Source organism: Brassica napus, chromosome A6 (genome assembly GCF_020379485.1).
Source record: "Brassica napus cultivar Da-Ae chromosome A6, Da-Ae, whole genome shotgun sequence".
Taxonomy (NCBI): Eukaryota; Viridiplantae; Streptophyta; class Magnoliopsida; order Brassicales; family Brassicaceae; genus Brassica; species Brassica napus.
This window is the reverse complement of record NC_063439.1, coordinates 18,685,540-18,713,431: the sequence shown is the minus strand read 5'-3', so window position 1 is coordinate 18,713,431 and position 27,892 is coordinate 18,685,540. Positions and strand designations below refer to the sequence as shown.

General features: G+C 30.4%; 4 protein-coding genes across 6 annotated transcripts; 1 reads left to right on the top strand and 3 right to left on the bottom strand.

The window, feature by feature from the left end:
• Positions 1 to 11,749: 11,749 nt before the first annotated feature.
• Positions 11,750 to 19,982, bottom strand: LOC106347918 (heavy metal-associated isoprenylated plant protein 7-like). Of its 3 annotated transcripts, none has more exons than XM_048781917.1 (5): positions 19,849 to 19,982; positions 13,851 to 14,139; positions 13,100 to 13,302; positions 12,670 to 12,760; positions 11,750 to 12,447 (listed from the first exon to the last, which is right to left on the bottom strand). In XM_048781917.1, exons 1-5 carry the CDS (start codon positions 19,849 to 19,851, stop codon positions 11,921 to 11,923), a joined length of 1,113 nt encoding a protein of 370 aa, XP_048637874.1. In that variant the 5' UTR covers positions 19,852 to 19,982; the 3' UTR covers positions 11,750 to 11,920. The 3 variants fall into 3 exon arrangements, with proteins under 3 accessions (XP_048637874.1, XP_048637872.1, XP_013642994.2); XM_048781915.1 differs by lacking the exon at positions 19,849 to 19,982 and adding an exon at positions 17,476 to 17,508; XM_013787540.3 differs by lacking the exon at positions 19,849 to 19,982 and adding an exon at positions 14,243 to 14,410.
• Positions 19,983 to 21,848: 1,866 nt separating this feature from the next.
• LOC106347916 (F-box/LRR-repeat protein At5g63520-like) lies at positions 21,849 to 24,551 on the top strand. Its single transcript, XM_013787536.3, has 10 exons — positions 21,849 to 22,054; positions 22,226 to 22,333; positions 22,425 to 22,517; positions 22,605 to 22,730; positions 22,807 to 22,914; positions 23,107 to 23,146; positions 23,221 to 23,373; positions 23,489 to 23,661; positions 23,753 to 23,856; positions 23,960 to 24,551. The coding sequence occupies exons 1-10, from the start codon at positions 21,881 to 21,883 to the stop codon at positions 24,408 to 24,410; spliced, it is 1,530 nt and encodes a 509-aa protein (XP_013642990.1). The 5' UTR covers positions 21,849 to 21,880; the 3' UTR covers positions 24,411 to 24,551.
• Positions 24,471 to 25,775, bottom strand: LOC106347921 (gamma carbonic anhydrase-like 1, mitochondrial). The gene is made up of 2 exons (XM_013787543.3): positions 25,311 to 25,775; positions 24,471 to 25,103 (listed from the first exon to the last, which is right to left on the bottom strand). Exons 1-2 carry the CDS (start codon positions 25,690 to 25,692, stop codon positions 24,727 to 24,729), a joined length of 759 nt encoding a protein of 252 aa, XP_013642997.1. The 5' UTR covers positions 25,693 to 25,775; the 3' UTR covers positions 24,471 to 24,726.
• A 213-nt stretch (positions 25,776 to 25,988) lies between these two features.
• LOC106347924 lies at positions 25,989 to 26,530 on the bottom strand. The gene has a single exon (XM_013787547.3). It carries the CDS (start codon positions 26,351 to 26,353, stop codon positions 26,144 to 26,146), a length of 210 nt encoding a protein of 69 aa, XP_013643001.1. The 5' UTR covers positions 26,354 to 26,530; the 3' UTR covers positions 25,989 to 26,143.
• Positions 26,531 to 27,892: the final 1,362 nt, after the last annotated feature.

The window sequence follows — 27,892 nt, the reverse complement described above, 5'->3', positions numbered from 1 at the left end:
AGTAATGGTCTTTGCGGTGGCTTAGGGCGTGTGGGTTGAGTCTGGCGCCGGCAAAGCCATTAAGTATGGCGGTTCTGAAACTCTCATGTTTGTGGCTCTTGCTCTAGATTGTAGTGTCTTGTGTGTTCAGTTTGGTTTATAGTGTGTTGGTACGGTCGTATGTTGTGTTAGGTTTGTCTAAAGTGGTAGTCTCAAAATGGAATTAGCGTATGTGGTGGTCGTATCTCTTTTTTGGCCGCTTAGTTCAAGGTTTGGTTATTGTTATGCGTGGAGTTTAACAGTTGATTTAGCAGACTTTATTTTAGAGTTCATGGGTGCAGTGATTGCCTGCTGTGTGATGTGGTTTTTCATCCGGGAGTATATCCCGAGAATTTCAGTTGGCAAGGCTTCGTCGTTGTGGGGTTTTGGTTGGGCTTCTATCTAGGATTAAGCGGACGTTAATGAGTGTGTCGCATCCGTATCCGAAGGTTGTGTTGATCGAATGGCGGTCCCTCTTGTCGGGTTATGAAGTTTCAGGTTCTTGGACGTTATCGTTTGGCGGGCGTAAGCAGCAGCGGTAAATCATGGTGTGGTTATAAGAAGCGGATGTTATCGTGTAGCGGGCTATGGACAGCAACGATATTTCTCCGATCATTGGCTTGTGCTTGATTCTAAAGTCTGTTGAATTGTTTTGTTTAATGTTCATGTGTAGTTACTAGTCGTATGAGTTTATTTGCAGTTTTAGTTGTCAGTAAGTCACCCCTGTGTGGGTTTTAGATGTCGCTTTCATGTGAGCTTTTGTTTCTGGGGCTTTCTTGTTATGCCCGCCAGCTTGTGTATCAAAACGAATGTTTCACTTTGAATGAATTTACCAGAGGAAAAAAAAAAGGCTTTCGAGTGAAAAAAAAAAAAAACTTACTATTTTTTCTCCTTTCAAGTTTTGTTTGTTTCGAAGAGGAATCGAGTTTATATCAAATAAGAAAATAGAACTTTGAATCTAATAAAAGAAGCGACAAAAGTTGGAGTACGAAAGCACAGGTTTAGAGGAAGTGGTGGCGGGTCACGTGGGCTCTCACTCCTTCATAAACTGTACGTTTTCAGAGATGGCACGGGCCCATCACGTGGGGTCTACGTGTACACACAGTCGCATCAGGGCTCGCTGTTGTACCTCAAGCTACACGCGCTTCGTAGGCGAGTGGTATTACTGGAGTCTACCTCGCTGGAATAGAATGTTCTTTGTTCTTTTGCTTACGATGCGAAGACGTCACGAGCTATGAGCATGTGTCACTAACGCGGGGCGTATTGAAGCTCTTAGATTTCGTATGTGTTTAACATGTCAGCAGATATATACTTCGGTAGCTATCTCAAATGGAAATTTTAAAACTTTTATCACCAAAAATTTCAAAAAAATAACGAAAATATGATTTACTAAATAAGCAAAAAAAACTCGTCCTGATTGTGTCATTTTGCTTTTTACTAATTTGTTGTTTGGTATGCATGCGTGCATGACTAAACTAGCTCTGATGTGATGGTGCTGTCCCTTGACTTTTATGAATGAAGCTTCGATGATGTGGCTGTCTCTTGATTTTTAACCGATGGGTTTTCCAATTTTTTAGTAAGAGATTTTTGAGTTTTTGATCAATCGCGTTTGATCTATGAATAGTTGACTGTCAAACGTCTACTTCATCTTCCGCTCGAGTTGGAGATATGTTATCTCGTTGCTTCCCCTAGGTGAAGTTTAATTCAGAGTGATGGCTGTTCGTGGTTCAGGTCGAAACTTGTCTAAGAGCATCCGCAATGAGAATCTTTGAAGGAAAGTCCTTGAGAAAAAAATAATAAAATAATCAGTGGACTCCACCAAAAGCTAAAGATTCAATATGTTATCTCGTTACTTCCACTAGGTGAAGTTTAATTCAGAGTGATGGCTGTTCGTGGTTCAGGTCGAAACTTGTCTAAGAGCACCCGCAATGAGAATCCTTGAGGGGAAGTCCTTAAGAAAAAAATAATTAAATAATCAGTGGATTCTACCAAAAGCTAAAGATTCAATACTTAAAATCCTTAAATAAAGATTTTTTCTTAGTGAATCCTTATACTATTTGCGGGTCCCCACAATATGTGGCGACTTGCGATTGGTTGATATATATATATTTTTTAATCTAAAAAAGGAAAAAAAAAATAATAATTAAAAATCAAAATACATTTTTTCTAAAGAATTCATTTGAGTAACACCATTGCGGATGCTCTAATACCTCCTTTCTCCTTTCGCATCTCAAATAATTGGAACTTTCAACGTTTTTTCGCTTATTCTAGCTTCCACTATTGTCTTTGTTGATAAAAAAAAAAAAAGCTTCCACTATTGTCCAGTTTCGCATCTCTATCGATTGTATCTGCGCTCCAGAAAACCTTTGTAATCTAGTCATTTCTTTGTTATGTTTATGTGATATTTGTTGGTTTTTTTAACTTTGGCTCCGTGGGATATTGTTCATCTCACCAGCTTCTGGCTCCGGAAAAAAAATATCTTTACAGGCTTTGTATATTTCACTGTTTAATTTTATAAAATATCATAAGATAACAAAAAAATAAAGAAGCAAGATATCTTTTTACTCAATGCTCTATAAATATATAAATACAAATAATATAAATAAAAAAACATAAAAAAAATTCTTCTTTAATTATGCTTTCAATTTCGATTTTTTTTTATAATTTTTTGAAACTATTTTGAAATTTTCCATTTTTTACTTTTAAAAATTTAAACTCCACTCTCAAAACTCTACCATTTAACTCTAAGTCATAAATCTAGATTAGTTAACCCTAGATATATATTTTTACTTTTTAATAAAATACTAGATTTTGATCCGTACTTTAAAAGCACGGGATAATATACAGTGTAAGAATCTAATAAAAAATCATCAAATTTTTTGTTAAGAATAATAAAATGATAGTCCACCTTTTTAACGAACACATTTACGTCTCGACTTTTTGAACCCATTTACTTTTAAGTTCTTAATAATTTTATCCATTTAGTCCATGTAATTGTATTGATCATCTATTTAGACTGGTTTGGATTTATTTTGAGTGGCCAAAATCATTTAAATTTTAGAAAAATATATTTCTATTTTATTTTTGTTATACATTGATTTAATTCATTTCTAAAAAATTAAAAACAATGTTTAGATTTTTTATTTTGAAAAAATGGAAAATTAAATCAATGTAATTCATGTATATAAAATTTAGTATCTAGGTTGTCATGCTTAATGGGTTCAAAATAATGTAAATTTAGTTACAAAAACATAAAATAAAAGTTAGTAAGAAAATTGAGACGTGAAAATTTACATTGTGAAAGTGAATTGGCTTCCACGTATATCAAACGAAATCAAATAATTTTTCACAATAATTTTTAACCTAGATTTGAGAATATTCAATAAATTTAAAATTAGATATGATTGTATATATATATATATATGCTATTTATAAAGTCATTTTTATTAAGTATAAAAAATGTAGCTGTAAATGATGTGATACATTTGGTATACAAACGTTTTGTAGGCAAAATTTGTTTTGCATGAAGATAATAGTATATGTATAACCCCTATGTTAACTTCTGTAAGCTTTCGTTATATTTTAGGTTTTGTATAGTTTATTGTTAAAATTTAATGGTTTAGGTTTGTATAGCTATGAATTTTCGCTTCCAACAATATTGAATTGTAATATAGGGTTTATTGTTTGTAAGTTAAGGTAATGATTAGGGTATATAAGAGAGGATAATTTTCGATTTGTTTTGTCATATAAAAGACAGTAATAAATGATGCAATGTGATTGGTCGCTAAATACTTGCTAACAGCTGATTTATATTTCTAGCCAATTTAAGTTAATTAAAATTTTAATACTAAGATTTTATATTTCGATTGGTTTTGTCGTATAAAAGACAGTAATAAATGATGCAATGTGATTGGTCGCAAAATAGTTGCTAACAGCTGATTTATATTTCTAGCCAATTTTAGTTAATTAAAATTTTAAAAATAAGGAATGCAATTATCTTGTAAATATAATGAAAACCTAAGGGCATAATCTAAAAATTTTAAAAATAAGATCATGTTTTAATAGTATAGATTTTTGATTATTTTTTTCTTGTGTACTATTTTTGGTGAACAAAAAATCTTAAAAAAGACTATTCTACGAGTTTCTCAAATTTTACGCTAGACTATATATAACATGTCAAATTGTAAATATATAATTTAGTATCTAATAGGTGGTAAATTGTGGAAACACCACAACATATTAGTAAGTTTTTGAAGGTTTCTATACTTAGGTCTCGGACTAGAATTCCTTACTATGTATTTTTTTGGAGATTATAGGATGTGAACCTCATCGGAGGTTCCAGAATACTATAGGCAAAGTCGTTTGTTATGGTCGTCTGCTATTTGAAAAAACATGTTCATCGAGGATGTCGTACATGCAGAACCGTCCGTCGATTCAAATGTTTTGAGGAGAGTTTCATCGTAGAATCCTTATCCGCAGAGTTTTTCATCAATATCGCATATGTTAAACATAGTCGATTATCATATATAATAGAGGTAGAGATTATATGATGATGTAATATGTTTACCTAGTGTTGAAAATAACTCGTAAATAAGTAAATGTTAAAATCTATATTATACAAAAGTTGAGGCTATAAGTCATTGAAAGCGTCCACGTAGGATTTTAAACGACCAATCTTATTATGACAAATCAACATTTTAGTTTTCTATTTCTAAAAATGTCAAAATTTCCAAAAATCGTTTATTTCAAAATAAAATATAAATCAATTAAAATATGGTAAATTTACAAAAGTCAAATAATTATATATATGTTAACTTAATATATAATATATTTTCTAAAATCAACTCGTAAATAAGTAAATGTTAAAATCTATATTATACAAAAGTTGAGGCTATAAGTCATTGAAAGCGTCCACGTAGGATTTTAAACGACGCTTTCATAGTATAGTAGAACCATAAAAATGCATAGTAGTTTAAATATTTACTAATAATTTTTATGCATGTTTACACTACTATGCATATTTTATTAGTAATTAGTTTTATTTTATAATAATATTAAGATAATAAAATATAAATCGTTTTATATACATTTTTCTATGAAATTTTATTCAAAGTGTGCTTTATTATTTTTCATTGTTAAGTTTATATACAATTTTACCCTTTAAATAACTAATATTTAGATATCAGTTTGTTTGTATATGTAAATGTATAAATTATTTATAAACATGTGTATATTGTTTCTTAATAAAAAATTTAAAAGCGTTATATAGATTGTTCGATGCTTATTAACTAATAAAACACTGTTATAAATGTTTTACGATAATTTTATATGTATTTCTATTTGAATGACATAAAAGATTAATCCTTATGCATATCTAATTTTTTTGTATTTCCCACTTGATCTAGTTACAGTATAAATTAGTGGTGGGATTATGATGTTTTAGTGGTTCACAAAATGCTTTCCTCGATTGAGAAGTTACTTTTATTGGAAAAGAGTTACCATGTACTTCGATTTATTATTAGTGACCTAATTTTAAAAACATCTTGCAGATTATAAAAATATTTAGGTATGTTTCATAAAAACATGTTTGGTTAGTTAAATGAATATTTGGATTATGATTTTTTTTAACCAATTGTCTCAAAATTTATTAAAATCTAATTGTTGATGAGTAAATAACTATGTTAATTTATTTGATTGATAAAAGGCAATTTAATGATTTATAGTATAAACTTATATATATTATATGTTACTTATGAATATTTTCAATAGCATATAACCTAAACTTTTAGAATTAATGGTTTAAATTTATGTAGTTATACTTATTTGGAATTCTTGCATGATTAAATTAATTAGTTTTTTTTTGTTATTTAGTTTTATGTTAATTTTCGAAAATATATTATATATACTGTTTTTAGTTTTCTAAGTTTTCCTTATTTGATAATGATTTATGTTTTATTTTAAATAAACAGTTTTAGGTAATATTGACACTTAAAAAAATGCAATTCTCTCAACTAGCCATTTTTAATTTTTTGTCACAAAAATAGCTCTCAAGGAAAAAAAAATAACCAAAATAGCCCATTTTCTTTTGAAATTTTAAAATTTTATTTAGATTTTTTAAACTTTGAAACTCTATTCCCAAAACCCTACCCCTTAACTCTAAACTCTAGGTATAGATTAGTTAACTTTAGGGTAAAAATATAAAAATGCCTATCTTAGAAAATTTCTCTTTAAAAAATAACAAATTTCAAATAATGATTTGTCATAGTATTATTGGACATTTTAAATTCTACGTGGATACCTTTAATCGTTTATAGCATCAGCTTTTATATAATAATAATATATATTTATCAACTTTCATGGACATATACATACAGTGTAATGACCACCTCTCCCATGCTCCCATAGTGATTGCTAATCGCATAGAGCATGTAACAACAAGTCTTATGACATTCGTGTAGGAGAAGTAGCTTGACAATTCAAGACCATCTATCGGAAAGTCCACATAGGCCGCCAGCTTGTTCTTCATAAACCGACCATAACAATAACTATTTGTAATCACGCTGATAGTTTATATAGTAGATTATATATTGTAAATATTTTTAAATGTTTTTCTATTTTAACTATTTTAAAATTAACTTATTTTGTGAATATTACTTTTTATTTTGGTTTTCTATAATACTATAAAAGTTACCTTTTTTTAATTAAGTTGTAAAATGTTAATATTTATTTTGAAGATTAATTTCGTTCTTTTAGAAATATTAACTTTAAAAATTAAAATCTGATTTTTCATAATATGATTGGTGGTTTTAAATTCTACGTGGACGCCCTTAATGGCTTATAGCCTCAACTTTTATATAGTATAGATCTTATTTTAAATTAATTTCAATTTTATTGTTTGAAATTTTTTTCAATTTTTATTTAATAATTATCTCTGTTAGTTGTTTATATTTCAATTTCCAAAAATCTGTTTCACATTAGGTAATTTATATATAATGTTTTTACTTTTTAAGTTTACCTTTATATATTAATTTATTTTTATTTTGAAATAAGCAATGTTTGGTAATATTGACATTAATTAGAAATTGAAAAAAATGATTTGGCATATTTTCGGTGATTAAAAATAATATGTGGACATTTTCTGTAATTTGTTACATCGATTTGTATATAGTATATATTATTTGTGAATATTTTCAATAGCATATAACCCAAAAATTGAAGTTACCTGTTTAAATTTTTTTATTAATTTTAGAAAATTTATTATATATTCAGTTAATTTATATATATAATCTTTTTAATTTTGTTAGCTTTCCTTATTTGTTACTGATTTCTGTTATATTCTGAAATAAACAAAATTTTGGAATATTGACATTTTTAAAAATATTAAACTAATGTCATATTTGTTATTTTAAATCATATTTGTGTTTGAATAATATTTAATATTTTTAATAGTATATAACCTAAACTTTAAAAATCACGTGTTTTAATATAGTTCTAATTGTTAAACTATCTTGTATTTTTAAGTTAATTCTTATATTTGTATGATATTTTATGTTAATTTCGAATATATATATATATATATATATATATATATATAAGTTAACTTATATATAATTCTTTGACTTTTCTAAGTTTACCATATTTAAATTGATTTATATTTTATTTTAAAATGCATGATTTTTGGAAATATTGACTTATTTAAAAATAACAAATTAAAATGTTTATTTGTCATAATATGATTGGTCGTTTAACATTTTATGTGGACACCTTCAATGGCTTATATTATGAGATAAAATAATATTTAGATTTAAAATTTAATCATTATAAATATTTTGATGAACTTTAGTTAATATTAAACTGCCTTTGTAAGATAATATAGAAAGTAAAGTAAATATAATGAATTTAACAAATGTTATCTAACATTTTTATTTATTGAATTAATAATATTGAGAATATAAAGTGCTAAATTTATCTTCTACTTTATTCAGTTGATTATTTGTATTGTAGTTAAGCTTGCATGATCGTATAATGTATTATAATATATTATAATTTATTTTTGGTATAATAATTAATATTTGTTTGTTTTGGAGTTTACATAAAGATTTTTAAGATTCTTTTAAAACTATTACATGATTTTGATAATTGTTTTTTAAATGCTGATGATTATTACAATATATTATAATTTACTTTTTTTAAATGTTCAAAATTTGTAAATTTGTATGTTTTTAATTTGTTGATTATAGTACTTAGATATTATAGTTATATTGATAAATTCATATTGATTGTTCTTTCTATCATTTTTATGTTATCTTTCATGCTAATTTGTTGTTGGTGTTTGTTATAAATTTTATTTACAATCTTAACTACCTTATTTGACATGATTTCTTAGGCTTTTTATTTTTCACTATCTTATAAACATTGTTCTCTAAATATTTTCTTCGACATAACTCAATAAAGAGCTTCTCAATAAGAATTCATCATGTAGTTTGGAATTATTCTCTAGTATATCTGGTATTGTTTGGTGTGATGAATTTTTTGTCTATTAGATTTTGTCTTCGACTTGTATGGTTACTTTCCATCGCGGATGTTTTTCGTTTTCATTCACTGTTATTCTCTTCATTTCAAACCCTATATTTTTTTATGTATTCCTTGTTAATTCTTTCATTTGGATATTATTAAAGAAAATACATTTGATATTGATTTCTTTTTATTTTGATAATACACTTTTTGAATAGTTTATTTTATTTTGTGTTCTTGCAAGTTAAAAATCGTGTATTCTCTATATTTTATTTTATTTTCGTTAATTTGTTTTGTTAAATTTCCAAATATTTAGTATATTTAAGTTATTTTCATTTTAATGATTTATTTATTAGTTTGCCTTATTTTATGTTGAATTCTATTTTGTATTGAAATAATTATTTTTGGAAATTTAACATTTTAAAAAATAGTAAACTATTATTATGATTTTCCATATTTTGATTGGTCTTTTATAATCCTCTGTGTATACTATTAATGACTTATAGTCTCAACTTTTATATAGTAAATAAATGATATTTAGCATATTTTGGGTGTTTTAAAAATATTATGTGAACATTTTCAGTTATTTATACCTTCAACTTATACATAATACATGTTATATGTGAATATTTTCATTATCATGTAGCCTAAAAGTTGAAAATCATGAGTTAAATTTATTTACTTATAATGTTTTGAAAGTCTTGCATTTTTAAATTAATTATTATTTTGTATTTATATTTTTATGCTAAATTTTGAATAATATTTTATATATTAAGTTAACTTATTTATCATGTTCTACTTTTGTTAACTTAACAAATTTGATATTGGTTTACGTTCTATTTTAAAATGAACAATTTTTGGAAATATTAACATTTTTGAAACTAATAAATGAAAACAAATGATTTGTCAAATATATATGACTGTTTAAAATCTTATATGGACAATATTAATGGCTTATAGCCTCAACTTTTATATAGCATAGATTTTCATTAGTATATAGCCTAAACTTGGAAAATCATGAGTTAAATTAATTTACTTATAATTTTTTGAAAGTCTTGCATTTTTAATTAATTATTATTATATTGTATTTATTTTTACGTTAAATTTCGGAAAATATTTTCTATATTAAGTTAATTTATTATTAATATTTTACTTTTGTTAACTTACCTTGTTTGATACTGGTTATAAATATTACATGTTTTGAACTTTTATAGTTATAATTGTTTGAAAGCCTTGCATTTTAAAAAAAAAATCGAAAATTTATTATTTATTCAGTTAACTTATATATAATCTTTTTACCTTTGTTAGGTTTCCTTATTTTATACTTATTTCTATGTTATTTTGAAATAAATTTTTTTTGGAAATATTGACATTTTTGAAACTATTAAACTAAAATAATGATTTGTCATTTTATGATTAGCTGTTTTAAATCCTATGTGTTTTAAATCATAATATTGATTATTTTCAATAGCATATAGCATAAATTTAAAAATCAAGTGTTTCTTAATTTTTATGGTTCTAATTGTTTAAATATCTTGCATTTTTAAGTTAATTATATTATATTTGTAAGATATTTTATGTTGTAGTGTAAAACTAATTACTAATAAAATATGCATAGTAGTGTAAAACTAATTACTAATAAAATATGCATAGTAGTTTAAATATGCATAATATTAAATATGCATATACACTACTATATAAATCATAGTATAGTAGTGTATATGTACTGAGAAATCTATGTAATACTAAAATTATGTACTTATAAGAAACTATAAATAATTAAGTAACAGTAATTTTATTTTTATAATACAAACAAATAAATAGCTAAGTTTAAAAAGAACAAATTTATAAAACAATGCAAATGAGAAAAGATCAAATAATATTAATAAAAATAATTATTTAACAAAAATTATCCTTTTCTTAAAAATATTGCAAAAATAAATTAAATTATTAAGGCAGACTCGTGCAATAAAATCTAGTAATATTAAAAGTGGACGCAAGATTACAAAAAAAGAAAAAAAACAGTAGCTTTCTGTTTGTTTCATAGTTTACCTTTTTACTATATGCGATTTCTAGAATTGGAATTTTCTTAAAAATGACAAAATTGGATAGACTCATTGGGATTATTTTGATTACAAAGTAGATAACTCGATTTTTATATAAAAGGACATAATATATGTATATGTTAATCGCAGACGTTAACTGAACAAAACTATACTTTTCTAAATGGAATTAGTTGATCAGCCAAAAACATAATCTCATTATTTGGTTTTAGTTCTAATTTTTAATATGGTCTCAAAGTTTTTATGTTGTCCATATTCAAATCACAAAATTCACAATCCAGTTAACAAAATTCATCCTAAATGATAATGTTTATTAGGGAAATCATTTTTTGGATTAGTAGTGATGTAATCCCAAAAATGAAAAAAAAACATAGGATTCTTAATTAACTATTGTAATGATTGATTGATATTACGTGCCACCATTTAATTTCTAACAACACATGATGACCACAAAATTATTTAAGAAGAATAATATCATCTTTTAGCAAAAATAAAGAAATAATCATAACACAATTGACAAAACAAAATGCCAAGTCTAAGACAAGGCAGCATTTTCATTAACTTTATTCGTACAATAAATGGACCAACCTATTTTGATAGAGGCAAGAAAGGAGTGTTTCACCTAACTACTAATAATTCATCGATAAACTCTCAACGACGTTTTTCTTATTATGGGGAGAAGTGTAGAAATGGGTTTGTACTAGGTAATACTATTAAGGTTATTTTATAACATCTATAACAAGGGGACTATAGATGTGAACTCTACTGTTTTTCCACAAGTTTCCAACTAGTTTAGTGATTGTGTTGGCATTATGTGATTGATTATTTTGGGCAAATGAACAAACTATCGTGTAGTTGCCTAGTTGGTGCAACACTGCAGTTGTAACTGTTACATGGTAGCTTAGTAAACAAGGACTCTAGCTAACTTTTCAGTAGTTACCAATTAAATAGAATTTGCTTAGATTAACCATATCTAAATATGTAAATTTTGCATGTATACTGAAAATGTGTGGGATGATCGCATCAGATTTGGTGCAGCTCAAAAATAAAAATACACCTACCCCATACTCGGTAAGACTGATTTTCTATTTTTTTTTCTGCAGCGATTGATTTCTTATGTAACATAAATTAAAACAAATTTATAGTACAAAGTATAAACAGTTGTAATCTATTTATTTATTGATTATATATAGCCATTAAAAAGAGCTGCACAACCACAGTAAAAAAGAAGACCACATGCAAAGAGAGATCCACCATGTATCCACTGAATCAAAAATGTTCAAATATTCCCCATATAAACCATTTAGCGTTTGCGGTTTTCTTTGTTACATTATGGAACATGCGTTTGGATTTTCGTCGCTGAATAGTTGAGGCGGATAAGCATGCGGGTAAGCATAAGACGGCATTTCCATAGGTGGAACCGCCACACGGGGCGGTTGGTAAAGATAGTAGTAATAAGGATTCTCTATCTTCCTCACCTCCACAACTTTTGCTTCTTCCTCCTCACCCCCGCCACCGGTTTCACCACCTCCGCCTTTTTCCGCTGCTTCACCTTCCCCTTTGCCGCCATCTCCTTCTTTCTTCTCTTCATCCGTCGTTGCCTTTTCCTCTTTCCCTTCCTCGCCTTTGGATTCCCCTCCGTCCTTTTCTTCTCCTTTTGCTTCTTCTTTCTTCTCTCCTTCCGCCGCTGCAGCCGCAACCTCAGGTGGCGGGGGAGGCGGTGGGTCAACTTTCATAATCGCAGCTTGTTTTCCAGTCCGTTTATAAACGTAATCTACTAGCTTTTGCGGTTCAAACACTCCCTTCACCGTCACTTGAGAACCCTTTAAATCCGATTCAGCAGATTCCACTCCTAAAAAGTAATTTTATTCAAACAATAATGAATGAGAAAAATAAATAGCAATATCAAAGTGAAGGGCTAAAGACAATTTGACCCCACTACGTATGGTTTACATATGAATATATATGATACAGTACATATGCTTTCGACAAATAAGAAGATTATGACTAAATAAATTAGCACGTGTGTATGTTATGTAACAACTTTGATTAAACTAAAGAATTACACACTAACCTTTCATTCTCATGATCCGTTTCTTGATCTCCGTCGCACAAGCTTCGCAGTGCATATGAACCTTGAGGACCACCGTAACCACTACGGGAGGCTGATACAAAATGTTCGCCGGGTAATTTAAATAAAACTACTAAACTCAAATTCCATATACATAAAATACAGTTTATAACATGAACCCATCGAATTAAACAATAATATACCAACCCTACCAATACACCTCCCATGTGAAATCACTGCAAAGAGAATATTCCCCTTTTAACCGAATAATAAACTAATGAGTATTTACCGTAAATAAAAGTAATACAAAAACAAATGAATAGTCATTTCATTACCCCCAAGAAAGCAACCCCTAAAATCACCTCCTCTTCTTTCTTTTTTTCCTTTAGTAATATCAAATTTACTAAACAAAAAAATCAATAAAGAAAGTTACCTCCACTTTCTTCTCTTCCACTTTGGGTTTCTCCTCTTCTGCTTTCTTTTCCGGTGGTTGAGACGGCGGGGGAATCGGAGAAAGAAGCACAACTTGACGGTGGGTCTTCCTTTGAACTCTGTCTAATACTTTTAATGGATCAGCTTTCTCTCCCTTCACCACCACTTTCCCCGATTTACAATCAGTCATCACATCTTCCACTCCTAAATAAATCAAACCAAAAATCCAAGATTCACTTCATATTTATCTATATTATCAAATATATTACCATGTTTTTTACAAAAAAAAAGAAAAAAACATATTACCATGTTTACCAAAAACAGAATTCCTAGTTTGGTTGTTTTTACTTACATATAATATTAATAATTAAAAGCATATCCCAACCTTTATATGATCCTACGCACAAAATATATAATAATTACTAACGATACTTATACACAAAATCAACCAAAAACTGTAGTTGACAGAAACAAGATATAGTTACAGTAATTTACTTATCAGTTGTGTGTAATTTGTTGGGAAAAGTACCTCAATAGATGCTCCGAGTGTATGTGTTTCTATTTTTAAATGGGCCACAACATTGATCATCTTAAACAAAAATAGATCGTTGTAAAAGCAAGCGGCAAACGTTTGGATAGTGAAACTATTCCATGAAAAACCTAAAATGTAAATATATTTTCAAAGAAACGTGTACATGTAGATGAAATGCAAAAAAAAAATTGTATAAATAGATATGCACTTTTATACATACCTTCAAAGCCTTTGAGGCAACGGCGGACTTTTCTAGCACAGCCTTCACAGTGCATGTAAACCTTAAGGACAATCTCTTGCGGCGGAGGAGGTGGTGCTGGAGCCTCCGGCGCCGCCGGTGGAGACTCATCTTTGGATTCTTTAGTAGGCTCTCCTTCTTGAGTTTTCTTCTCAGATTCTTCTCCTTTTTTCTCATCAGCCTCCACTTTCTTTTCTTCTTCTTTTTTCTCCTCTTCTGGTTTCTTCTCCTCCATTTTCTTCTCCTCTGCTGCTTCTGGTTTCTTCTCCTCCTGGAACCCAACAAAAAATTAGTCTTAATTAAAATAAATTTATTGTTGTTATTATACATTGAGTTTTGAAAATATGATATAAGAGTTTGGGATTTTCTTGAACCTCTCCCATTTTTTGTTTTTTGTTAAGTTGTGAGTGTTTCTATGTTCACAAAAAAATTGTTATGCCCAAAGGGAGGCTTATAAATCTCTCTCACGCCTTCTCTCTCTCTCTCTCTCTCTCTCTAAGGAACCACTTGGGTGTTGGTACGAAGGTAGAACTGTGGACCTCAAGATCTGAAAAGAAATGTAAATTATATTGTATTACTCCTTTTAAACATGACTTATACGTGAATCCGTTTTTAAGTTAATTGATTATTATTTTAGTATGTGATTTAATATTTTGTTCAATTGTTTATCAGTCAAAATGCACCTAATGCTCACGCAATATGTGTTCATCCATATATAGTTAAAACTGTCAAAACGCAATTCTAGACCTCGAGATTGACAGTTGAGTGGAATTGCCCTCGTACGTATTTTAATTTTATGTATTTAATACACTATTTTAACAAATGGTTTAAATCTTTTATATAAGTATGTATGGGTGTACATTTTAGAAAATCTATTCAAATCGAACTTTATACCATTGTGGAAACCAAATTAGCTTACTTTGACACAACAATTCAAAATTTTATCTTGATTATATATATATAATTAACATTGAGAAAAGGTTCTAACAAGTCCATATATCCTTCCAAGTTTTCATTATATTTCCAATCATAATTATTCCTAAACAATGGATTAAAAAGAAATTCAATCATGGATTGTTTGTCAATAGCTATAGCTTTTAAGTTTGTATTGTTAGGGATTAGAGAGAAATGCCCCACACCTTTTAAGAAACATTTATAGACAACTTCTGTGCTAATATTCTTTCCAAAAAAAAACTTATGTGCTAATATATACCTAATGCAAATTCGAAAAAAAAAACATTATTCTTTCATTTTCCAAAGCACTTCCTATTCGAATGGAATAAAAATGCGTGTTATCAACATGAGATGTCCATGGCGAAGTGAATCAACACGGTATTGGTGATAACAACTAATACCTATGGCTGTTGTTGCTAAACCTTAAGTTCCAATGAGCTTAATTCAATCTACAAATGAGCGAACAATGGTGACATAGTATAATGGCACAGGATTACCCTTAATACATATAGAACATGCGCGCGCACACGTAATAAATCTTAAAAGTTCAACACTATTGTATTTACGAGGCTAACAATTCTTCTTATCTTTTTGGAGTAAACCATTTGAAATCCAGGCTATATATAGTCTAAGAAGATGATCCATAAGCTAATGTATACTATTCTCAAAAAAGAAGAAGCTAATGGATACTCTGTATCCTTTGTTAATCCCTTTCTTATTAAAGGAGGAGCATTGATAGAAATAAACCTTGGCCTCATGTGTTTATTACATGGATGCCATTTCCTAGGTGTCATCACCACATGTACTCTCACTTACTTTTTAAAAAAACCCTTTATGAACTAGAAAAATTACAAACAAATGCCACTGGTCATTACATTATACTATATGATTTCGGATTACATTTACACTTGATTACATTTCGAATTCAAAAAAAAAACGGGGATCTAAATAAGGCAGCATATTAACTCCTTCCTAAGAGAGACTTTATGGTATGTTCGAAAATTTGGAAGTGTTTCATTTAGATAAGGCAACAAAATAAGTGTCTCATCTAAAGTCATGTACGCTTTAGTACAATTTTCGTAATTTTAAACGTGGTACAACTAAGTTCTTTAACCTGTATCAGTACTTGGTACATCTAAAGTTCATATCAAAAATCATAAAACTAATATTGCAACAAGCAAACTATGTTAGACACAAAACTAATATAGAATCGGTTATCATAATGTTCATATCATAACCTATAGAAATATTCATATCAAATCGTTTTATGATATTTTCGATTCAATTCATCACTTAATGCTTCAAAAATATTAACATAGCACCGGCCACTATTCAATTTTGGAAACACCATTGAATTGTGTACGTAATCAAGGAAACAAAATTCAAAGAATTGAAAAACTTACCTTAATCGATAGGGGAATATTTTTGAAATATTTTTTGTGTGACCATCACTGATTTTCCTTATCTATTTCACGTCCAGGCATCACACAATTTATAAATCAGGCAACTGGTATACGGTATTAATTTCTCATCATTTTAATAATGTTTTTAAATTCTCTAGATGATCTCTTTGTTATTGCTCATAATAGTATTGCAACCGAAATCTTCTGAAGGCATTATTGACAGCAGTTATTTTGTCTCTATTTTTAATTTTTTTTTGTTTTTTTATACATTGTTTCTTTTATATTTTATTAGACTATTGCTTATGTTTTATTTAATATTATATTTATAATTTACCTGCATGCAAACAAATATACAATTTAATTTTAATGGCCATTGCATATAAATTTATATTGACATACTAAAATTCTTAGCTATAATCCGTACTTTCCTACATATATTTTTCTTACTATAACTTTAACTTTTATTATGTCTACATATTAAAAGTTATAATACTTTAATAATCTCTTCGCTCCGCGCAGGGCGCGGGTTATCACCTAGTTGAAATTATTTCACATTCTAAGTATATATATGTAGAAGTATATCTGTCAAATTGATTGCTTACCTCAACTTATAGTACACATTTATTCCCTCCACCAGATAGTAAAAATGATAGAATAAATTGATTTTTTTACCTCAACTACAGAGTTCAGATGATCTTTTCTTTTTTGAAACGATGAGAATCTAATGCTTGATAACTCGGTCTCTCTTTTTCTGGGGCAAAAACTTGATAACTCTTTAATTAAGTGAACTTCCGTTACATGAAAGCAAGCGAGGACTGGGAATTGGTTATCTTGGACAAAGTGAAAATCAAATGTGTTTTTCGTTTTTTAGTTGGTCGTCTTAAAACATAAAATAAAATGATCATTGAAGTGCTTACCTTGACACAAGGGGTCGGGTCATGCACAACCAAATATACCAAATTGCAAAACATTTCTTACAATTGCAATTTACTTTTATATATTTACAGATGCAATCAATTGCATCCCTTACTATATCATATCATCATCAATGTGTTTCTCCGGATACAATGTTCTCATTGTCTGCAAACAGTAATAGTATTATGATCAAACAAATCGATTTTAAGCCAAAAGTTAAAATGAGATTTGTATATGTAAACTTAAGTTCTATATCTAAACTGTTAGTAATGATTTCAGTAGGGAGAGGTTGACAAAAAGAAAAAAAAATCGAGAGGGAATGATAATATTATCACCTCGACTTCCCCATGCATTGATTACTGACGTGGCGCCAAGTAAGACTTCACACGCGTGGTGCATGAACTTTGGATCGCACTGTGGGACAAAGTTTTGTATTACCGAGGCTTACACATGGACGTTGCCGAGTTGGATTCTTCTGTTTCTCGACTTAAAAAGAGTTCTATCTTAAATATACGTTACTTTTCCTTTTTTTTTCCTTTGGTTCTTTTTATAATTCTAATGATAGTAAACAAATCAAAGAGCAGTAGAGCACGTGAAACCGAAATACGTTACAAATCATGAAAATATTAATTTACAGAGCAAAACACTGTTGAACATTGAAACGATTACTTTTATTTTTGTTAAAGAACGTTGAAACATTTACATAAATATATGAACAGAAACAAAGAAATTCCTGCAACTGCTAAACTTATAGAATATATATAAATTTGTAAAATACTAACTTTAGTGGTAAAATGGTGAAAGTCAAGTGATTAAGTTAATAAGGCTCATTTATAAAAGAAAAAGAGTTAATAAGGCTGATAAAATAGTAGAAATACCATTAGCTATTGATCATCAATATCCCATTTGAAAAAAAAAAAAATCAATATCTCATTTGGTATGAGTAGAACCGTACGGTTATATTTTTAATATCCGGTTTGATAAAATAGAATAGTTCTGTTACAATTTGAGATTTTGTCGCACTTTTATGGCAGTGATATAAATGATGAATCTGGTAAAATTAAATGCTTTTGGCAGAGAAAGAATCCAAGAGCTGACGCAGACACGTCAGTAATAATAATAACGTAACGGCCGTTTCTGTTGGCTCTTGTTTTTTTTCTTCTTCACACCATTCTTGCGTTCTTCCTACCTCAAACTTAACGGTGTAAGTTGTTGGCGTTAACAAGAGCCTAATAAAAGTAATTGGTCAAAAGAACGTGATTATTACCTAATTACCTTTTTACCAGAAACAAAAGTCGACCGTGGTAAGAGATCTATTAGATTATTTCAAAAGTGGCATAAATTAGTTAATATTTACAGTAGACGTAGTTTTCTCTGACATTCTTTAGTAGATAGCTAGATATGGGTGCTCTTTTAAAAATATGGTTTCGCGGTATTAAAGACTGTACAATCACATGGTGTTAATGTTATGATATTCAAAGTTACAGAATGGAAATATCACATAAAAAACGCTGAACATTATAACTTACAGAATTAAGAACCCATACTCTGTTGATTACTCAATTTCTGAAAAGCTATAACTGTTGTTCGTCCTTTTCTTCTTCTTTCTATTGTATGTTTTGAAAATATACTCTTACCACCATTTTTTTCCAAAACATAACCCATGACGTCCTGATAAACTGATATTATGTTTTCTTTTTAAAAATATCAAAAAGTTATTATGTTTTCTTTTTAAATATAGAAAGCATCTCCAAACATCTTAAACTCTAACTTGAAACGACAAATCGATGTTTTTGGCCGTGACATATATCGAAATAGAAGTAAAGAAAACCGAACTAATTGTAGTTACATGCAAAGTGTGTATTAATTTTCTAAGTAGTGTGGAAAGATATATGATATATCCTTCATCTGAAATGACAGTAACTTATCGCCTTCTTGTTTACTATTGTCATCATTGAGATTTTCAATCATCGTCCCTATACAGGTGTTTGATATTATCTTCTTCAGGTATATATATGTTTGAACCCCCCCCCCCCCCCCCCCCCCCCCCCCCCCCCCCCCCCCCCCAATTTTCATGATCGTATTTTACCTATTACGACACAAGTATGACACCACCAATCTGAAAAGACCATCTTAACTGTATGTCGAAACATTCGAAAGGTAACTTTCAAAATGTTATACTCTCTTTAAATGAGTACGAAAAAGAAGAAAAATGCTTCGTATATGCGGATGACTTGTGTTGTTGTGGTAGACAAACATTTTTTTTTGACTGAAGTAAACAAACATTTTTTCACACAACTCCTCGCTATATATTAAAAAAAATATTCTAACGAGGAGAAATAAAACATCTAATGGTCAGTACTCAGTAGCATCAATCAAGTTTATTCGATTAATAATTATTCTTCCAAGTAATTTGTTTGTCAAATGCAACTTTAATTTTTTTTTAAACATTAAAGCGTATAATTTTTGAGTTCTGTAATCAAACTTATATTTTTATTTTCAATAACCAAAATTGGACCTGGGTTCGAGTGGAGCATGCGCCTATTTTTTTTATCACAAAAAAAAAAGTTATAAACCAAAATTATCAAACATCTGAAAGTGTGCAGCATAAACCAAACATTAGTATGTATGGTTCTCTTTTTACAGCATAGCATAGGAGATCACCAAATTTGAAGTTGGATAAGTACAAATATACAATGAAAGATTACCATCCATTAATCCAGCATGCACACTAACGAGGCTGGTCGCTTTTCGTAACGCCTAAAGAAGATCAGTACACATCCGAAAAAGAAGAAGAAAATTTATAACACTAATGAAACAAGTGTTTGAGATTGCAAAAGATTCTTCGTTTTTTCAGGAAAAGAAAAGAGCTATAAAGATATAATGAACAAAACCAAAGGTACTTTTGTGTCTGCATCCAAAACAAGTACATTGTGACATATTAAAGATAAGATTTCTTATCTCATAATCTGTGGATTCCTTCCCTTTATTTTGTTTTGTCATTGATGGTTCGATTAAGTTTCGATTACAAATAAATAATCTACGAAAACTATATAGATAATATGCAATTGACTAAAGGATCAGAGTACATGATGCTTGAATAAACAAAACCCGGGTTAGTCCAGTTTGAATTATAATTAGAGAGATTGACCTTTTGCCTTTCCAGTTTTGCAATTGCATTATTCAGTTTAGCAAATTTATCCTGAAAGTTGGAACTGAAAGAATGTTTTAAAACATACAATAAACTTTTAAGTAGAAGGCATACACTATAGAGATAAAAAAAAAAGAACATAATTGCATTATCTGAAGAAACTTTTTCAGTTTCAAAAAAGTTTTTCTTTTATAAATTACCTGGATTCAAACTTGAAATTATAGTTTCACAGTCTGATTGTAAAGGTACTTGCTGAATAATAATCTTCAAAAATAAAAGTTGGAGTAAGAAAACTAGAACTCACAAGCTCGTCTAGTAACATAAAATAACATACACATGAACTGATTATCTATCATTCACAAAAAAAATTATCTGATCAAAACATGAAATTACGAGAATCAAATTTATTTTCTTTTTTAGGAAAATTGTTTGCTAACTATAAAAATAATACTCGATCATATACCTAAACATATAACCAAAAATAATTGTGTTGTTTAAAAAATATGTGTTAAATTTTTTAAATACTATATGAATGACATATACATATACATATACATATGTTATGTTACCAATATCATTTCACTAGCTAAAAATGGGTCATATCTAAAAGACAACAATTTCTAATGAGAAATTCCTCACTCTAACACTGAAAAATTAGCCATAACACACGTCTAAAAGATGAAATAAACAAAACAAATACATAGAGAAAATATTCAAATACAATACTATACAACAACAAAATATAAGAACATGTCAATAAATATAATACATGCTTGTTTCTGTTTTACATATGAATTTTATAAATTTTTGCATTTAGTTCTTAACGACCATATAAAAACTTTGTTTGTAGTCTAGGGGTTAACTGGTGATACATTGTATTCATAAAAAAAACAATTTTAATAATTAAAAAATAATAATATAAAGTATAAGAAGATAACTAGAGAGTTGATCAAAAAGAAAAAAAGAAGATAACTAGAGAAATGTCTCGAAAACATTATTTAAATTTATCTTAGTAGTGTATTTGGGATTTAAAACCTATTTAGAATTTTTTTTGCAATTTGTTTCTGATAATTTATTCTATTTGAAGATCTCCTACCATTTTAAAATGTATGTAAAAGAATACAAGGCTTTAAAATTAATTTTCGCAACATGTATCTGTATTATTTCTTATTAGTCATATACACAATGTTTGTAAGTTTCAATTACAGTTCACCAAAATATTCTATCTTTCAAATAAAAATTCATGAAATGCACTGAAATATTTCCAGTAGAATGTCTTTAGATAAATATTATATTTCTTATTAGGAACATGTAACAAAATTCATTAGTCATATATGATAAATTTATTCATGTTAATAAGTTATAATAAAAATGATAAAATACTATAAAATTTCCTAAGTGTATATTATTTGAGTGCATAATAGGATATTATTGCAATAATAGAAATACAATCACTTTTAACATAATTTTTTTTTCTCGTCGTTAAGTAAAGAAAATTAAAAATTAATTTATTATTTTTGTAAATTTCATCTGAACACGCTTATAAATCGACTGCTACTCTTGACTAAACCGCAACACAAGTTTTTGCCATGAGTAACTTTTACGGTGTATCCGATGATATCTTAACTAATATTATGTCAAGACTTCCGGCTAAACCATTTGCCGCTGCTGCTTGTGTTAACCATTCATGGAATCGAATTTCCGATCATATTCTTTCTCGACCCCAACTTACTTCTGGTCTTTCTCTTGCCGAATCTCCCGAGGTAAAAAAAAAAGTTTTATATGAATAATCAATGTTTCTTTATATTCAAATATATAATCTATGTTTTATAGGATTTCTTGAATAGGAAAAAAAATTCATAGTTATTGCATCAATACTGTGTGGATATTATTGTTGTTTTTACTAGATGTAACATTGTAAACGCTTTGCATAGATCGCCGTGGATGAAGCCCTTGAAATGGCCTTATCCAAACCAATCCGGCCACATTTCGCAATTGCTTTTGTCGGTTTACATTTTCCCATAGAAGAGATCCATAACCGGGTAACTAATTCCATTGTGTAATTGTCTTCAAATGCTAGAAAATTAAAAAGAAAGATTATTCACTTTTAATGACTTATTCAACTATAATCAGATTGCAAGTAAAATTGGTGCAAATACGATCCTAATTACGACTGCTTCCCTTGGAACCATCGATGCAGATTCGATTACTAATGAACTCGAAGAGGTAAACTAAAATTAATCATGACATTTTATCATTACTATATAAAATTAGTTAATTCTCTATAAAGATTTCGTAATTAATTTTTGATAGATGAAATGGGAAGATGATGAAGATGCAGTGATTACGGACGATGACATGTACCTAGGAGTCACACTGATAATTGGGTTCGTACCCGGTTTGAAAATCAATGTTGTCCCTCTCCTACATACCAACACAGTATGTTAATAAATCTAAAATCAGACTTTATTTTAATTAATTTACGTCAAATGGTCCTAATTGCGTCGATGTATAGGAGCCACAAATGCCGATGGTCGACGAATTCATTTCGGACGTAAGAGATTTCACGGTTCTGGTCGCCGGTAATACAAACCCTGACCCGGTTGGTATAATGCTGTTTGGGGTGAGAATTCTTCAATTTTAAACTCATCTTCAGTTTGGTTAGGGTAGACAGACTCGGTTTTGAATCAGTTGAAAACCGGTTACTAGGTTTTATGTTTTAACCAGACCCCTAATAATAAGTAAACTTAATAAATTTCATTTGAACTATTTTTTCCATGATTATATTGGAACTAACTTATCGTTTTTTTTCTAGGATCATTGTAGGAATCTGAAACCTATCCTCGCCGAAATTGGTGAGATCTGATTACATAATTATATCAGCAACATAGTTCATAAACCGTTCTTCCTTTCTTCTTCTTGTTTGTAGATGCAAAGATATCAAGAGAAACCGTTATGATCGGTGATGCGCACAACTATTTCGTTTGTACCAACGCTGAAGTTGACAATATTGATACCACTCTTTACACCGTAGACGCGGTCGCACTTGTTTTCGCCAGAGATAACCTAAACAACAATGAAGGTACACAAGTTCTTAGGTGAAAATTACACTTAAGAAAAAGACTACAAATATAATATTTTGTTGACTGAAAAAAAGAAAAAGAAATCACACATACTAAAATACTAGTTGCATGCAGTGGAAATCAAATTTCACGTGGGGATTTCAAGTGGGATAATCCCAATTGGTCCAAAAATAGAGATACTCGACGTGTTGGTGCACGAGGGAAAAACAACATGGTTATTCGCTAGAACACAAGGCGAAGTATGGCCACTTGATGCTTATAATCTCATTCTGTCTCTTCATACACTGGTAATCATCTCTATGTTCCATACTTCTATGCGAATGCAATTCATGCATATATATACATAATCTGCGATGAGATTTACATATGATATTGCAGATTATAGATAAGCCGTATTTTCTATATATCGGTGTTTCAAAAGAAACCGAACCGCTAGACGGAGGTCCGTCCATAAAATATAGAGAGTTCTATGAGGTCATTGGGTAAGATTATATGCATTATTTTGCATAAACCACCAACAATTTAGCATTTTTTCATGAAAATATAATTTTATTTTGTTGCTCAACTATGAATGATTGTTAACAGGACACAACAGATAATGTTTAGTGTCGCGGGCACGGGTATAAATCCAGGCGATATTTGTATGTTTTATCACTCAGATATGGACTCTGCAATGGGTTCCAGCAACGATGTTTACAACCGTTTTCATCATCTCGTCGAACCCCCGCCTCGTCATCATCAAGCTTACGGCCAGTTGGGTTCGAGTAGCCGAACAAACAGAGAGAAAGTGTTTGGAGGGTTCATGTTTGCTAGCTCGAACCGTGGAGACAAGTATTTTGGGAATTCAGTAACGGATTGCATGCCGTTTTACGAGAATTTTCCTGGGGTACCATTCACAGGAACTTTTTGCTTTGAACCTATCGGACGTTCTCCCGTTTTGGAAGAGGAAGAGGAATGGCAGAGTGATGAGAATCGGTTCAACATGCAGGCCTTTAATACAATCCATCTGGTCATGTCTTATAAGAAGACAGCATGAATCTTAACTAGTCTTATCTTATTAAGACATCATGAATGCTATAAACTTATGTATGGTGTGTAAGAATAATTTACTTCAGCTAAAACTATTTTAGCTGAAGTAGAACTTTATATATATAGTTTGCTTTTTATCCATCCAAAATCAGTTTAAAAATTTGAGTCTTACAAAAGAAACCAAAAAAATGAGAAGACAAGCGTTCGAATGTTTTGATGTTCTTCAGCTACTTATTGCATTATGCACGAGAGACCTCGTACTATCAGGTAAGCACGCGAAACACACAAGAGAAGCTTTGAGGAAAAGAGAGATTTATGAATCTCTAAACACTGATTCCAAGGGACTTCTTGAACTTCTCTACCTCTAAGTAGACAGTAGAGTAAGGAAGGAACTCAGAGAAGTAATCTCCGCTTAAGTGGTTGATGGCTACAGCGAGTTTCGGAATCTCTAAAGTTTCCTCGTTAGTTAGAGTTCTTATGAATCTTGCAGGATTACCTCCCCATAGTTCACCTGATGGGATCCTTCTTCCTGGTGGCACCACCGAACCAGCTTCGAGGATTGAGCGGGTCTCAACCAGTGAACCTTCCATTAGTATTGAGTGTTGCCCAATAATACACTCTGGTTCGATAGTACATGATCTCAGAAGACTGTATGCACCTACTGTCACGTATCTATCGATCAACGTCTCTGCTGGTAATCCTGAAAATTTTCAAAATAGACAGTAACCCTAGAATCATCAATATCAAAAAGCCAACCAGATCATAGAGACTGTGGTGCTAATCTACTAAACTCTACTATTGAGCTCAACAACATAGCAGTGAGATTCTTGATTCCTGTCTAACATTATCTTGATTCTATAACAGAAATTGGATAATTAGAATTTATGAGAATGGAGTGAACAGTAACCTGTTGGGGACGACCACGCGGCATGGACAACGCACCGTTCCTGCACATTCGAGCAGAACCCGAGGGTGATTTTGTTGAGATCCCCGCGCAAAACGGCGCCGTTCCAGACGGACGACCCGTCCCAGACTGTGACCTGACCGGCCAACACAACGTTGGGCGCCACGTAGGCATCAACGGCAACCTTCGGAAGCCACTGCCCCAAGGGAATGATCTGTCTCTGTCCCCTGTAGTCCCACTTCACACGATCCGGCGACGGCGACACCGTCAGTTGTGGCTTCGGCGCCTCTGTCTTGACCGCGACCGCCGCTTCCGCAGCGAAGTAGCGACGGATCAGGTTAGAAGCTACTCCTCTCCGAGAGAATCGAGCTATTGAAGTCGCCATCGCTGATGGATTTGCCAAGACGAAAGTGCGGAGAAATGTGGTCGTCGGGAGACTCGGATGAAACAGAACGAGATGCAGATTAGGCTTTAATGGGCTTATTGCAACAAGCCCAATAATAGACGATACGGCGTCGTTTTAGAGATCCACAGATCCTTCTGCTTTGTGCTTTGAACTAAGAAGTGAAAAGACTTTTCAACTAACAGTTTGATTGTACGTTGTAACCTATCAAGTGGCATTCGATAAAGGAACCAATTAAACCAGATCCCAAACAAATTCCACAGCTGATACCAGATCCATACCAAAATGAATTTTATATCATATATGAAATTTTTGATTATATTCACAAATATCCGAAAATGCCAGATCTTACATCAATTTTTGAAAAACTAGAAAGCACAAACAGAAGCGGAGAAGAAAAGACTTTCCGTAAACCAGTAATAAGCTAACATAGTTAACCGGAATAGATGTGTACGTTGATGGCGATGGTGAAGATAGTGATGAGACCAAAGAAGATGATAGCGTGGACGAGAATAGAAGCGCCGCTCGTCTGCATATTCCCGAATTCGACAACTCGGCCTCCCGCCGGAATCTGGAAAAGAAGCCCCGGTGTTAGCACTACGAATAGGATCACGGCTATCAGAACTGGTCCCCAATCTGCCATGTTCCTCGTTTTTGAGAGAGAGAGAGAGAGAGAGAGAGAGAGAGAGAGAGAGAAAAAAGTGAAACTCAAACGAAAAAGGAAGAGGGGGAGAGAGAGTGGAGTAGGAGCTGGGGTTGTTTTGTTTTGTTTTGACACGAAGCTTCTCGTCTGATGTGAAAGCAAATGGGAGTGGTGAACCAACCAATTTTTGGAACCCACGTGGAAATACATTTTAATATTTGAAGTACGTGGGCTTTTAGCAGATTCATTTTCTTCTACTTTGATTTTTCGGCCCATATATAATGATATTGTTTTATTATTGTGGCCCATATATAACAGGGTAATTTAATATTCTACTAGGATCGAACCCGCGCACCAGCGCGGGTGTTATGTTGATTTGCAATGATATAACATCTGTAGTTGTTTATGTTTTCTATTAGTATGTTTCAATTTGCTTAAACGGTTACTTTTTTTATAACTTCCATCTTATTATTAATGAAAATTCGAAGATACATAGTCTTTTTTTATGTAAGTGATGTGTTACAAATCTTGGAATATAATGATAAGATTGAAAAGTAACATAGTTCATTTTAAACGGTTTCGTTCACGTTTTTATAAACCTGATAAATTTGAATTTTGTATTGTTGTTTAAAAAATAAAATAAGATAGAAACATAACTTTATGGATCATGTTGTAACTATTCGGCTAGAGATATTGAATATTTACAAAGGCCCATTTTGTGTGCGTTCAAAAAAAAAAAATACAAAGGCCCATTTAGTTTGTTAAAAAAAAGCCCCATTTAGTAAGCTAACAATTAGCATAGGAAAAAAAATTGTTATAAACAAACTCTTTAAAAAAAAAAACAGAGCCATCATCTTTCCCGATCATTCCTTAAGCTAGGTTTCTTACCTTTCTTTGGGATCAGTGGTGGTTTTTTAGTACCGAACCCTTAAACATAACAGTTTAACGATTCCTCAAGATTTAAATAGATGAAGATTGATCAACATGCAATCCATGGTGAAACAGGGGGCTCCGGTAGGTTTTGATTTTTGTTGTTTTGAAGTTAAATCCGTACGGATTATTGAAGTAAAAGGTTTATCTATGTGTCTAATAGTTGTATTGTATACAATTCCAGATGCATTTAACCCTACAAATAGAGATTGAAGATGTCCAACAGATCATTAAGATCCGTCTGGTTTGGAAAGTTATGGGATTTAAGATCATACGTGCAAGCCGTTCCTTTTGTAATATATGTCTTGTTAAAATGTCTATCAAATTCCAAATCACATGTTGTAGTTAATAATCTTCTCTATTTTGACATACGGTTTTTTAATATGTTATGGTACCAAACATGTGGTTAATAATCTTCTCCAAACCACTAAGGATGTATATAGCAATTGGTCCAAAATCATAAATGTAAATGTTTTTTTAATATGTTATGGTACCAAACATGTGGTTAATAAATTAAAATGTAAATTCTTTTAATAAGTGAATCATTCACGTGAATATGACAAAAACAAAATAAAAAAACATGCGGAGGATAAATGTATTAATATGTTG